The sequence below is a fragment of the Manis pentadactyla genome, chromosome 5, assembly GCF_030020395.1.
Source record: "Manis pentadactyla isolate mManPen7 chromosome 5, mManPen7.hap1, whole genome shotgun sequence".
Classification (NCBI taxonomy): Eukaryota; Metazoa; Chordata; class Mammalia; order Pholidota; family Manidae; genus Manis; species Manis pentadactyla.
Genome location: NC_080023.1, coordinates 171,315,549 through 171,328,887, shown reverse-complemented (window position 1 = coordinate 171,328,887; position 13,339 = coordinate 171,315,549). Strand labels below are relative to the sequence as shown.

The following is a 13,339-nucleotide window of genomic DNA, read 5'->3' as shown; positions in this document are numbered from 1 at the left end:
TCTCTTGGGTGGAATGCTCTTCCCCTAGATTCCTCCATGGCTCACTCTCTCCCACTTTTAGGAGTTTCCTCCCATGTCCCTGACTAATCAGAGCCAGTCCTGCTCACCCTATATAAAATCACCCCTCCTTTGGCACTTTCTATCAAACAACTGTTTTTCAGTGTAGGACTTACACACTCTGACATCTCTTTTCTTTTCTTAAATGTTCACTATTGTCTGTATCCCCTCTCCCCCAGAGACTAAGTTTCATGATGACAGAACACACGTATGCTCTGTTCACCGCTACCCCCACAGTGTTTGGAAACACATCAGGCTCTTAGCATGCGCTCCATAAATATGCAATGAAACAAGGAATGACTCATTTGTCCTGGACCTTTCTAGAATTCTGAGGTATCATCACATACAGAGTAGTCAGGTACAGTAGTGAGTCACCACCTACTCTAAGATGGCTGCACCATCCAGATGGTCAACAGGTATGTGAAAACATGTCCACAATAATTAATCACGAGAGAAATCAAAACCACAGTAAGATACCATCTCACACCTATTAGAAGGGCTGTTATCAAAAAGACAAGAGATAACAGTGTTGGTGAGGACATGGAGAAAAGAGAGCCCTCCTACACTATTGGTGAGAACGTAAGTTGGTGCAGCCACTATGAAAAATGGCACAGAGGTTCTTTAAAACAACAAAAAATGGCGGTACCATATGATCCAGCAATTCCTCTTCTGGGTTTATATCCAAAGGAAATGAAAGCACCACCTCAAAGAGACCTCTACAGTCCCGTGTTCACTGCAGCATTATTTACAATAGCCATGACTCAGAAACCAAAGCGCCCACCGATGGATGAAGGCATAAAGAAAACACGGCATATTCAAACCATGGAATATCATTTAGCCATAAAAAGGAAGGAAAACCTGACACCTGTGACAACATGGATGGAAGCTGAGAGCATTATAAGTCATAAGTCAGACAGAAAAAGACAAATAGGGTGCAGTCTCATTGATGCGCAGAGTCTAAAAGAGTCGAACTCATAGGAACAGAGAGCAGACGAGTGGTTACCAGGGCGTTGGGAGCGAGGGAAATGGAGAGATGTTAGTCAGAGGGTACAAACATCCAGTTAGAAGATGAGCAGGTGTTGGGCATCTACAGCGTGGTGACCACAGCCAAAAACAGTCTATGTAGTGAAAGTGGCTAAAAAAGTAGCTCTTAAATGTTCTCACCACACACATGCACTCAAAAAAGGCAGTTAGGTGAGTGACGTAGGTGTTAACTGTCCTCACTATGTTAGGCCTTTTGTAATATACATATGTGTCAGGTCATCACATCGTGTACCTTAAGCTTAAACAATGTCATATGTCAGTCTATTCTCAATAAAAGTAGAAGAATAAATACAACAAAAAATACACACAAAAAGATAGGCACAAGACAGCACACATTGAGAGTCTAATTTTTTGTCTCACTGGTCATAAGAAAGCCATCCTTTTCTTTAGGGCTTTCACAGGCTAAAATCAGATGCTCAGAGGTAGAGGCACCTCACTAAGGCGGCCTTGCCTCGCCGGTGTTCACACCCTCTCACCTAGCTCAGTGTCTGGCAGAAGAGCACAGGCGCATGATAACAGAAGACCTTTTAAAAGGTGATTATTAAAGAGGTTATTCTGGTTAGGGGGAAGAGGACTCCCCCTTCTGATTTCATATAAGCCTCTCCTAATGGAATGCTTGGGATAAATGTACATCACCTGTGTAATTAAAATTACATTTTTAGATAAATGCCAGTGAAGAATGACTGGACATAGAAATGGCACAATTGTAGTTTATATTTCCTTGCAAAAGAAGAGACGTGCCCTTCGCTTGAGCAAGCCCATGCGTGAGATCGAGCACATTTGTTTTCCAATGCTTCTACTCAACATAGGAGGGAGAATGGAGGACGTTTTATTTGTTAATTTGCTGTCAGTCCTTTAGTGAGTATATGTTCTATAAAATATTCAGAAATGAGAGATTATTAACTAGTTTAGTATCAAGAAGACAAAGAGCATACTAACATTGATATCAGAATAATGGTCTTTCTACCTATAAACTTATCAGTGAGAAGGGGAAACAATTCTTTCTCCAGTGAAGTTATTTCACCAATTAGACTTGTTTGTACAGTGATAGACACAGAAACAATTTCTTTTCCAAGGTTGTTCAGATACCTTTACATAAAAAAAAGACTTTTTTCACAAATGAGTGCACTCCATTTAAGGGAAAGAATTTATACATGTGAAATGTTAATTTTTGCATTGTCTTGGCATACCTAAAAGGTGCTCTTAACATGATTTCAAAAGCATGGTAGAGACCCCCTGGCTGGCAAAAAGAGGCACCCGTGTGTGGTAATTACTCAGTGCATTCTGCCAAATGTCGCCTGAGCTTCTCTCACTCCTGCAGGTGCTAAAGCCAGAGTATTAATTTACATCCGTCAGGAGGTGAGGTGGAGCCGGACACGGAAGCATGCTAACTCAGGCAGCCCACGATAAAATCCACAGGGAAATTTACTGGACACCTACCACCTTTCTTCACACAGTAACATTTCAAGAATGGTTCCATGGACAATGTTGCCACAGTGAGAACTTCTTTTCAACTGGATCTTCCCATAAAAAATCAGAACCCCTGCCAGTCTGATGTGCTCCACTGAAGCTTCAGGGCTTCCAAGTGGAAAGAAACACACAGAAGATTAGAGAAACCTCCAATAAAATAAGCAGAATGTCTCTTAGCACCACAGCCCCCCCAATAAACTAATTATTCTTTATCTCCACTCTGCGGGCAGTGACAATTACGCAGTTACACTTTCTTAAAAAGCTTATATTTCAACTCTGAATTTCTTCAAGGGAAAAACAGAGATAAGGTCAGATTTGTTTAAGTTGTGGGGAGAGGGCATAAAAAGCATCTAGAAGACTCTGATGACCTATGACCCTGACACTTTTGCCCAGGAGAGATCAACAGTCTCGGCTGTCTGTGCCTGCACATAAATTGGAGGTTGCAGAATTAAACTAAGAAAATTTATACATGGTGCACATACAAAATGGTTTTAGGGAGCCTATTTAGGTAAATATGTCTTTGCTTCCTTAGCTCTGGAGAAATTAATTAAGAACTAGGCTAACCTAGTAGAAGGATGATACTTAGCCTTCTTAGACATCAATAGGGTTCAGAAGTAAGAAGACCTCTGAGTGTGACCCCTGAATCCACCATCTACTTGCCTCATGCCTTTGGACCAGTCACACAGATGCCCAAGTTTCTTTTAAAGATGAAAATACTAATATTCCCTAATTTACATAATCATCGAATGGCTTGAATGAGTGCATGTAAAATACTACAGTGACTTTCATATAGTAAGGGTTCAACAACTATTAGGGATTGTTTCCAATGGCTGATATGTCTGCTAGAACAGTATTTCCACCAGATAATCGGACCTGATAATTCTTTGCTATGGGGAATTGTTCTGTGCAGTGTACATTTAGCAACATCTATGGCCACTCTCTGTTCTCTAGATGCCAGTAGGATCCCCCGCCCCAGTGTGACAACCCAAAATGTCTCCAGACATTGCCAAATTGTCCCCTGGGAACACCACACCTAATGAGAACCATTGTTCCGTTATCTCAGCACCATCATGAGTGATGTTACTAATTACAGTCAAATAGCTGCTGCACCAAATTTGCTTTGAGCAATTTTTAAATGCTGTATTGGACACATTTTGTTAGTTTTTTTAAACCTCACATCTGGGCCTCTTCTGATAGCATCAGTATGCCCTTTCTGCTTTGAGAGAACCACCTCCATTCTTTTTGCAACCTGTGTGCTTTGCATAAAGTCCTGAGTATAGTGTCTGACCCGTAGTGAATATAATGGTCACCGTGTGGTAGGAATTTCTCTCTCTCTCCTTGGCTGATATTGTGGGAAGCATCCAAAGCTCCTGGAAGCCACCATATAGAGCCAGAAAGAAACCATCCAAGAAAAAACAGGACTGAGAGGTGAAACCTAGGGTCATAATTTAGACTCTGAATCAAGCCAAGCCTGAAGCCATCCCTGCTCCCTGGAAGTCAGGTTATATAAACCAATGAACTTATTTTTCTGCTTGTGTTAGTTTGGGTTCATACAACTGCCTTCAATGTGCCAAGCATTATGCCAGGTATTTGCATATGTACTTTTATTTGATCTTCATGACAACCTTGTGAGATACATAATACTGCATTCCCATTTTACAGAAGGCCAATGGAAGCTTAGAATTAGGACATTCACGCAAGGTCCCACAGCCAGTTAATGGTAGAACTGTAATTCAATTTCATTTTTCTCCAACTCCCTGTCCAGCTTATTATACATGCCATGTTGTGAGCCTTAGTGGGGTGAAATGGGGCCAAATGAGCAGGGGTAACACTCAGTTCCAACTCTAACAGAGGCTGAACATGGGCAGAACTTTGCCCAAGGTTTCAGGAAGGTTCCGTGTGTTCTAGATGGGAACTCTGTGAAATCTTTGCAGGTGCATGTTGGAAATGTGAAAACAATCTGCCTAGAGAGACTTAACTCCTGTTCACTTAGTGTGAGACAAGGAGAAAATTATACCAGTTAATATGAAATTGCCTCGTTTTGAACACATCCAAAAATAGCCAAGGAAAAAATTATCTTCACTAATAAAGGAAGGCAGATATGAAACCTTCATGCTTGGGGGAACACAAATGATCTTATTATCCTGAGCATCTTGATGGTAACTATAGAAATTCATCTTTATTTGAGTTTCAGGCAAAATATAAAATAGTAATATCATCTTGTGTTTAACACTGTTGGTATCCTGCAGACGCAAGTCCTGCTCCAAAAATAATCATAATAAAATATCAGAGAGACTATTTAGGAGGAGTCTGGCATCCTTCTAGGTCATCTACCTCTATTGTTGCTTTTACCTACAACCTTGCAAGGAAGTGATTATCTGGATACACTTACAAGGGAAGTTAAACACTTTGTCCAAAGTCAGTTAATAAAGAATAAAGATTAGAACCTGGGGCTTCTCTGACTCCTGGACCAGGGTGCTCCTCACACACATGCTGCTCAAGAAATAAGATCCGATAAAGAAGATATGGTACATAAACACAATGGAATATTATTCAGCCATAAGAAGAAAACAAATCCTACCATTTGCAGCAACATGGGTGGAGCTAGAGGGTATTATGCTCAGTGAAATAAGCCAGGTAGGGAAAGACAAGTATCAGATGATTTCACTCATCTGTGGAGTGTAACAACAAAGAAAAAAACTGAAGGAACAAAACATCAGCAGACTCACAGAACCCAAGAATGGACAGTTACCAAAGGGAAAGGGACTGGGGAGGATGGGTGGGAGAGGAGGGATAAGGGGGAAAAGGGTCATTAAGATTAGCATGTATAATGCAGCGGGGGCGGGCACGGGGAAAGGCAGTATATACAGAGAAGACAAGTAGTGATTCTATAGCATCTTACTATGCTGATGGACAGTGACTGTCATGGGGTATGTGATGAGGACTTGATAATAGGGGGAGTCTAGTAACCATAATGTTGTTCATGTAATTGTACATTAATGATAGCAATATAAAAATTTAAAAATTTAAAAAATTTAAAAAATAACAATAAAAAAACGAGAAACAAGATCCAAAGAACACATGCTTCATACTTGCCCTTCTGGTGATTCAGTCTCAAGCTTGCACCAGCCCCCCAATGCATGACCGCTGCGTAAGAATGCTGTTCAAATCAATATGCTAAGTCCCTACAATATTTCAGGCACAACACAGTGTGGTCCGAGCTGTAGGTATCACTAACTGCTGGAGTTCTTGGATGAAACACCCAAAGGTCAGACCCAAAAGAGACAGAAGTAATGGAATAAAACTCTTTCATTTTCCAAGTCAGTACTTTATGGCTTTTGGTCAAAAACCACTGGAATATTTCTGAAATGTATGTCTCCAATATGTCCATGTCTTTTCATACCCCATTTCCTTCATCTGAGTTACTTTAGTATCTCCCCACATCCCTATCTACCACCTTGATCCCATTATTTAAAAAATATGAACATGATTACATAACACACACACACACACATAATCTGCTTAAAAATCTCAATGGTTTTCTACCACACTTAGGAGAAATAGCAGTCCTTAAAATAATATCCTAGACTCTTAGCAGTTCTAGATTCTCTAAGAATAAATTAAACTTTTGCAAGACACATGACTAGTATTAAAACCTGGCAGATTGAGAAAACTGCAAAAAAAAGTTTCAAGTAGTCATGAGGTACTACAAAGGTTTACTAAGAAAAGTCTGCTAAGTTTTAGCCTCCAGAAATAATGAAAAGAAGCCATACTCTTTTCTTTTTACTATTTCTTATAAATAGAGAATCAACGAACAATTGAAAGGTATTGTTTAAATAAGTATTGCCTAAAATAGGACCAAAATGTCCTGATCAATGGAGAATTCTCTGGAGCATCAATACAGAATATAGGTGTGGAGCAGTACAGTCAATATTTCTATTACCAACATTTTTCATACTTAGATCTCACTGGTTACAATTAATACATAAGTCATTTCTGAGACCCAACAGCAGCAGACTCACAGAACCCAAGAATGGACTAACAGTTACCAAAGGGAAAGGAACTGGGGAGGGTGGGTGAGAAGGGAGGGAGAAGGAGAATAAGGGGCATTACAATTAGCACACATAATGTATGGGGGGCATGGGGAAGGCAGTATAGCACAGAGAAGACAAGTGATGACTCTATAGCATCTTACTGTGCTGATGGACAGTGACTGCAATAGGGTATGTGGTGGGGACTTGATAATGGGGGGAATCTAGTAACCACAATGTTGCTCATGTGATTGTATATCAATGATACCTTAATAAATAATAATAATAATAATTTCTGAGATCCAAACAGGGAAATACACCTGCCTTCCCAACCAAATTCTTAATTTCCTGTAGAGATTTTCCTTAGGATAATAAACAAGTAATTCTGGCAAAAGACAAACATGGCTCTAAAGATTCAAATTTTATTTTCTAATATGAGGACATTTGCAATCTCTGGGAGATTCACTGACTCATTTACAGCATTTCAATCTCCAGGTACTTAAAAATAAAATAGACCAGAGAAGAGCTAATGGGAAGGAAGAAATTACAACCTTTCTAGGATGGTTATAAGAGCATCAAATTGATCATATTTCTGAAAAGTGAGGTTTAAATATCTGGGCTTTGTTTATAATGGAATGAATACATTACTTTTGAGTGAAGCACTGCTATGGTATATTCACATGAATTAAGGTCTTAGATGATTAGAACTTCTGTTTTGACTCTCCTTGTATCAAGTACCATCTTCTTGTCAGGAAGAATTCTCCACTTTTATAAACACACAGAAAACAATTTTTTAAGACACAAGGTGATCGTATTCAACTTTAATGTAATATCAGGCCATATACAGAAAGACCTGTATTTCTTAAAATACAGTCAGTTAGAATTCTAAAAAGTAAACATTTATCTGCAATGTTTCAAATAAAGCACCTAAATTCTGAGGGAGGAAGGCTGTAGGGGAAGGAAAATGTCAATTAGACTGATCTCTTTGTAGCTAATGGACAGCCCAAATGTTATTAGCACCATCTCCTCTCTCCAAAATTAACCTTCAAGGAAAAAAGGGAAAACTCTGGAAATGCTCCTTGGGGCCTGCAATAAACAAATTTTAGAATTCGCCTCTTCCAGTATTAGTGTATTCATTACCCGGCAAGAAAAATAGTTGGAACTCATTAAACTGCAACATCAAAAATGTCAACGGCCCCTGGTATTGACCATCAACCACCACTGGCTCGCTTGCAAACAGAATCCTAATATGTAAGTTTTCCAAAAACCGAGAAGCCGTCCTCTGTTCATCTTGACTCAGGAAGGGGTGTATCTTTAGCATTTTTTTTACCTAGTCCAGCTTCACTTTGTGGTACGGAATCAAACAGTGTAATTAAAATTCATATCACATTCAGGAAACATCAGACTCCTCCACGGGAAATAAAGCCATATTGAATATATGAATATTTTATAAGATGCCTGGCACTCGACAGTCACAGCCCTGCATTTCCCCAAGCGTGCTTCAAGATTGGACACCAGAGGTAAGCCCAGGCCTCAGATGATGTGAATCTGGGCAAAGGAAAAAAAAAAAAAGTGGAAGAACAGTCATGACACTCACCTTCCTGCCTCAAAAGTGAACCAAGCAACGTCTCGTCCGTACCGCCGCAGGGCGCTTAGCGGCCAAGACAGGAGTTTGACTCTGGGATTCTGCACGTCCCAAAGACAGATGTGCTCGTATGTAATCTGCAAGGCACATTCGCCATGTACATCTAAGTTAGGAGATGGCATCAAATACACATTGAATCTCTCTGGGAGAAAAACAAAAGGTTAGTCTAAAATTCCCCAGGAATAAAACATCAAAGACATTGTAGGAACAAAAGAGGCATTTCAAAATAATTCAAGCTCATAGTCTAGGTTTTGGTTGAATATTCAGGAAGATAAACCTTTTTCATAAATTTCAAAAACCAGAAAATGGTTTTTTAAATGAGCACCATATTAGACAACATAATAATGATCCAGTCTGGCTGTCAACATGTGCTAAACACTACTTTCATGAGCAAAGACCATTTTAGAATTTTGAAATTTGCATAATAAAAAATTCTGTATGCCAGTAAAAGATTATAGCAATGTAACCATTAAGAACAATTTTCTTCCAGCCAAGTACATATGAATTACACCTACCCCTTTGTGTTCACTAAAGATGCAAGTGCGAAATAATTGTTGCATGGTTTAATGATATTAAAGCTATATTGATCAACTTATAATTTCCATAACCAAATGCATAAAACTGTACCCCAAATTATTTAAATAAAACTCCACACTAACACTAAGCACTTAACTGACCAAGAGGGAAAATTCCAGTGGGTATATTTAACTAGTTTTAACAAAGAGCTCTATCCTTAGCTAAATACTAGAAAGAAATATTCATTTGCTTATTAGGATTAGTGTTGAAATTTAACCAACATTACTCTAAATAAACTACTTGACATATTACTGCAACCAAATTTTCATCCCCACAGATACAGTCATGGTATTTCTGTCATATTTCTAGAAAAATTCATTAAGTTAGGAAATTATAGAGTCAAAATTTTTAAGTGAAATATGAACAAAAAATGTTATTACTATACCAAATACATTTTCACCTATCCACCATTATGGTAGTTGGCCTACTTCTGACAAAATAGTGAGGTACTATTAATATCAGTGATGTTCTAAATTAATTGTTTTATAAGGAAGTCATTAGAATTTTGTACATCCTTAGTTGAGTTTAGTAAATAGGAATGTCATGATCATGTTCATGCATCTATTCTTCAAATTTTCTACGTTATTTCAAACCCACATTAACAAAATATTTGCAGCTTTCTAGTAACTAGTATTTTTAAAGTAGATTCTAATGGAGCAAAGACCCTTCTGGAAAGTACTAGAATAAGTAAGAAAGACAGTCATGATGAAGTAAAATAGTAGAGACCACTGTCAATTTATTTGCCTGCAACTTCTACAGCTCTTCTTCCCTCAAGAATAATGGCAGCAATAGTGATAGAGTGACTACTTTAGTTACAACTACTTCAAGTCATATAGAAGAAGACTGTTAAGTGCCTTAAAGGAAATAATTTTATTTCATAATAATCCCCTACAGTTATATACCAGAGGTATTTTTATTTCTATTTGTCAGAAGAGGAAACTGAGGCACAGAAGATTGATTCTGAAAAGGTAACTCCTAGGCACAGCCAATCTTGAATTCACTTGGTAGCACAATTAGGACAGAACTTCACAAACATATATTTGTGAAAAAATAAGTGCTGATCTGAGCAATCTAAATTAAAAACAATCAGAACCTGTCACGTCTTCCTCTCCATGCTCGGTTTCACATGCATCCACCTGGAGGCACTACAGGTCATCCTCTCAGCCTGCGAGCATCCTGATGTTGTGCACCATAGAAGGTGGAGCCTGGGGCTTGGGTGTGTGACCCTGCTAATGACTCAATTCCACAGTCTATGAAGAGGCTCCTCTGAATTAGCAAGCACACCTAGGTCTCCCTCAATAACACTTCCAAGGAGATGGATTAGGGCAGATTCAGTGCATCCGAAATACAGTCCCAGACTGTAAAGGTGTCATGAAGACATAGTTCCAATGGGAGGAGCTCATTTCTCACAAACAACTGGAGTGTGTGCCCATGGAAAGGGTCAGAACAATCCCACCTCTGCCGTGTTTGTAATCAAGCCAGGTGACCCATTGCTTTTTCAGCTGTGATATATCCTCACAGATCAAGTCGATAAGCTAAAGCAGAACCCTGGATCCAATGTACCGTGTCACAAGGCTCAGTTGTTTGGAGACAAAGAAAGGGTTCCTAACCTCTAGGCTCGTACTATAAACCAACACTGATTTTTGCTGAAATGCTCACGAATATTTTGGATAAAATGATGTATTGTCCCAGGTTGAATGTTGAGCTCAAAGAGTTAGCTCAAGTGTTTTAGTAAAAAAAAAAAAAAAAAAAAGTCATAGACTTAGGTGGATTTAGACTTGAAACATTTGTGAAATTTGGATCCTATTAAAAAACATTGGAAAGCTTTCAATAACATTTTTAAGTGAAAATGGCAAGACAGAAACCCATTACACTGTAAAATCTGTATGTTATAAATATAGACCCAAGAGTATAGTCTGGAATCAAACACTAGTTATTGAAGTTGAACAAGACCTTTAGCTCTTTCACACTTCAGTTTCCTCATCTGTTAAATGGGGAATAATAGTACCTCTGTCAGCAGGCTGGTGTGAAAATTAAATGATCTAATGGGTCTTTCACAGAAAGCAGCACACAGCAGATCCCCCCAAATTTCTAGCTGATATTAGTAACACTGATGTGCTCATATTGTGCATTAAACACATTAAGAAAAGACAATGAAATGCTAACACAGATTTTAGGTGAAGTAGAAGGTTATTTTACTTCTCTTTATACATTTTCATAACTTCAGAAGTTTTACGTTATGAAGATGTCTTATGTTCTATTGTATGGGGACAAGAACGATTTCAAAAGAAAGCGAAGGAGAGAAGTTTCTTTACATACCACTCTGTTCTCTCTCAACCCCAGTAGCCAGTAAGTCAGGCTCTCCGAGGCTGATGTCATTGATCCGCGTCCCTACACACTCCATCTGGAGTACTTTGCACCATTCGTCAGCCTCAAGATCTGTGGAAATGTCCGAAAGATTAACATGTACGCCCAGCACCTGCTTAAAAGCTAAAAGCAAAAGCCCTCCCTGCCTTGGACAAACCTGATTCGCAAGCAAAGGTCTTGGCGGTATCATCGTTGAAGTAAATCCCTACGGCATGCTTCTTGGTGCTCTTCGGCAGTCGCGCTACGTTCTTCACATTGTTGAGTTCTGTAACCTGAAAAAAACGAACAAGTGCAAGGTGGATCACACTCCTTGAACGAACGCTCGCAGTCAACACCATGGAACTAAGTGGAGGGACAGGAAGTAGGCTTCTCACAGATGATCACAGCTTGACAGAAAAGTGCATATTTGACAGCTACGAATTATAACAGTTTATCCTTAAAAGTCAGCAAGGAAACGGTTCACAAATCACCTTCCCTTTTTACATTTGCTGAAACATATTAACTGGCACAGGCATAGAGGTTGAGAGCTTGTTTTAGTTTTTTTATATCCCCCAAAGACCCTACCTTCTCAGTAGTTCTCATGCATGTCTGCATTACTGTGGAGAGCCTTCCAAATACTCTGTCATGTCTGAGGACTCCCAGTGTAAGCATCTTAGCATGTTGACCCTGAGGAAGTAGGGGGAACTGTGGTCCAGTTGGTAACTAAATCATCTTGCTCTTCAATAATCAGAGATGGAGTGCTAAGAGTCTTAAAATGCTCCTCTATTTGGGGTTTAAATCCTGTTGTCCAACATACAGAGTTCATTTGTGAAAGGATTCTCCTCTCTCTTACTCCTGGATTCTCAGGGGTAGTGGGGCCTCTGTTTTAGTCTGAGAACACTGTATGCTATCACCTCCCTCCTATCAGTGGGAAAAGCTCTCCCCAGAATATATTCCTCTTTCCCACAATCTCTTGGTCCCTCTACCCCTATTATAAATTGCTATTCTCCCACAAATGGTATTGGCTTGCTGTGTTGCCAACAGGGCTTTCCCTCATTCAGTTACACCCAGATTCCCTGCTTCTTTCGAGGGGTGTGACAATTGCGTCCTGCCTGAGAGAAGGCTCAGGTGGTGCCAGGGTAAAGTATTTACAAGATGAGTAATTCTTTCACATTGACGAATTTAACCTCCCCTTAGTATATCTCTTTTGTGTTACACAAAAGAATGTGCCTTCTATCAATCTTTGCCTTCAGGAATGACATACCACTTCTCCCATCTACTACTCTCAGTCAATGCCTGGCTCAAGAAGTAGGTGAGGAGAGAAATAAATACCCTCTGTGCACACACTAATCAGACCATTTCATTCCTTTGCTTCCTAACCTCTGCTGGCTCTCTTCATAACACAAATGCAAATCTTTTAGCATGAATTATCATAACAGTTGCTAGAAAAGAAATGTTTATGTCCTCTCCTCCCTCCCCATTCATATGTTGAAATCCTACTCTCCAGGTGATGGTATTAAGAGGTGAGGCCCTTGGGGTGTGCTTAGGTCATGAGGGTGGAGCCCCTGTCAATGAGATTAGTGCCCTTATAAAAGAGACCCCAGCCAGCTCCCTCGTCCTTTCTGTTGTGTAAGGACACAGAAAGAAGATGCCTTCTATGAAAAAAAAAGAAAGTTCTCACTAAATCTGCCAGTGCCTTGACCTTGGACTTCCCAACCTTCAGAACTGTGACACATAAATTTCTGTTCTTTATAAGCCACTCAACTTATGGTATATTTGTTATAGCAGCCCAAACGGTCTCAGACAACAGTGTTCCCCCAAAGCTGGCCAAACCTCTCTCTTCAGTGGCTCAACCCTACCTATCTTACTCTCCAAGTAAAGCAAGACCCTTGGAGTTTACCAGATGCAACCATTCTGTGTGTGTGTGTGTCTTCATGTTTGTGCTACTACCCCAATACAAGCCACTATTATTTGCTACATCTATTTATTTGCCCTCCACTAACTCTCTGTTAATTCGATGTAAACACAGATTCCAGACAATCTTTTCAAAACACATGTCTGACTACAGCATTTCTATGCATGAAACAGAACACTTCAATGACTTCCCACTGCACTTGGGACAAAAACTCAAATCCTTCGAATGACCATCATTGGCCCTCTGGGGTTTTCC

The 13,339-nt window shown here is 39.6% G+C and overlaps 1 protein-coding gene across 2 annotated transcripts in view; it reads right to left on the bottom strand.

Moving 5' to 3' along the window:
• Positions 1-13,339, bottom strand: part of DOK5 (docking protein 5) — a 137,521-nt gene that overhangs the window by 37,942 nt on the left and 86,240 nt on the right. For both annotated transcript variants that reach the window (XM_036901922.2, XM_057503097.1), the window contains exons 3-5: positions 11,348-11,462; positions 11,143-11,262; positions 8,200-8,389 (exon numbers count right to left, since the gene is read on the bottom strand). In XM_036901922.2, the coding sequence (XP_036757817.1) occupies positions 8,200-8,389; positions 11,143-11,262; positions 11,348-11,462 (425 nt within the window). The remainder of the gene's footprint in view (positions 1-8,199; positions 8,390-11,142; positions 11,263-11,347; positions 11,463-13,339) is intronic.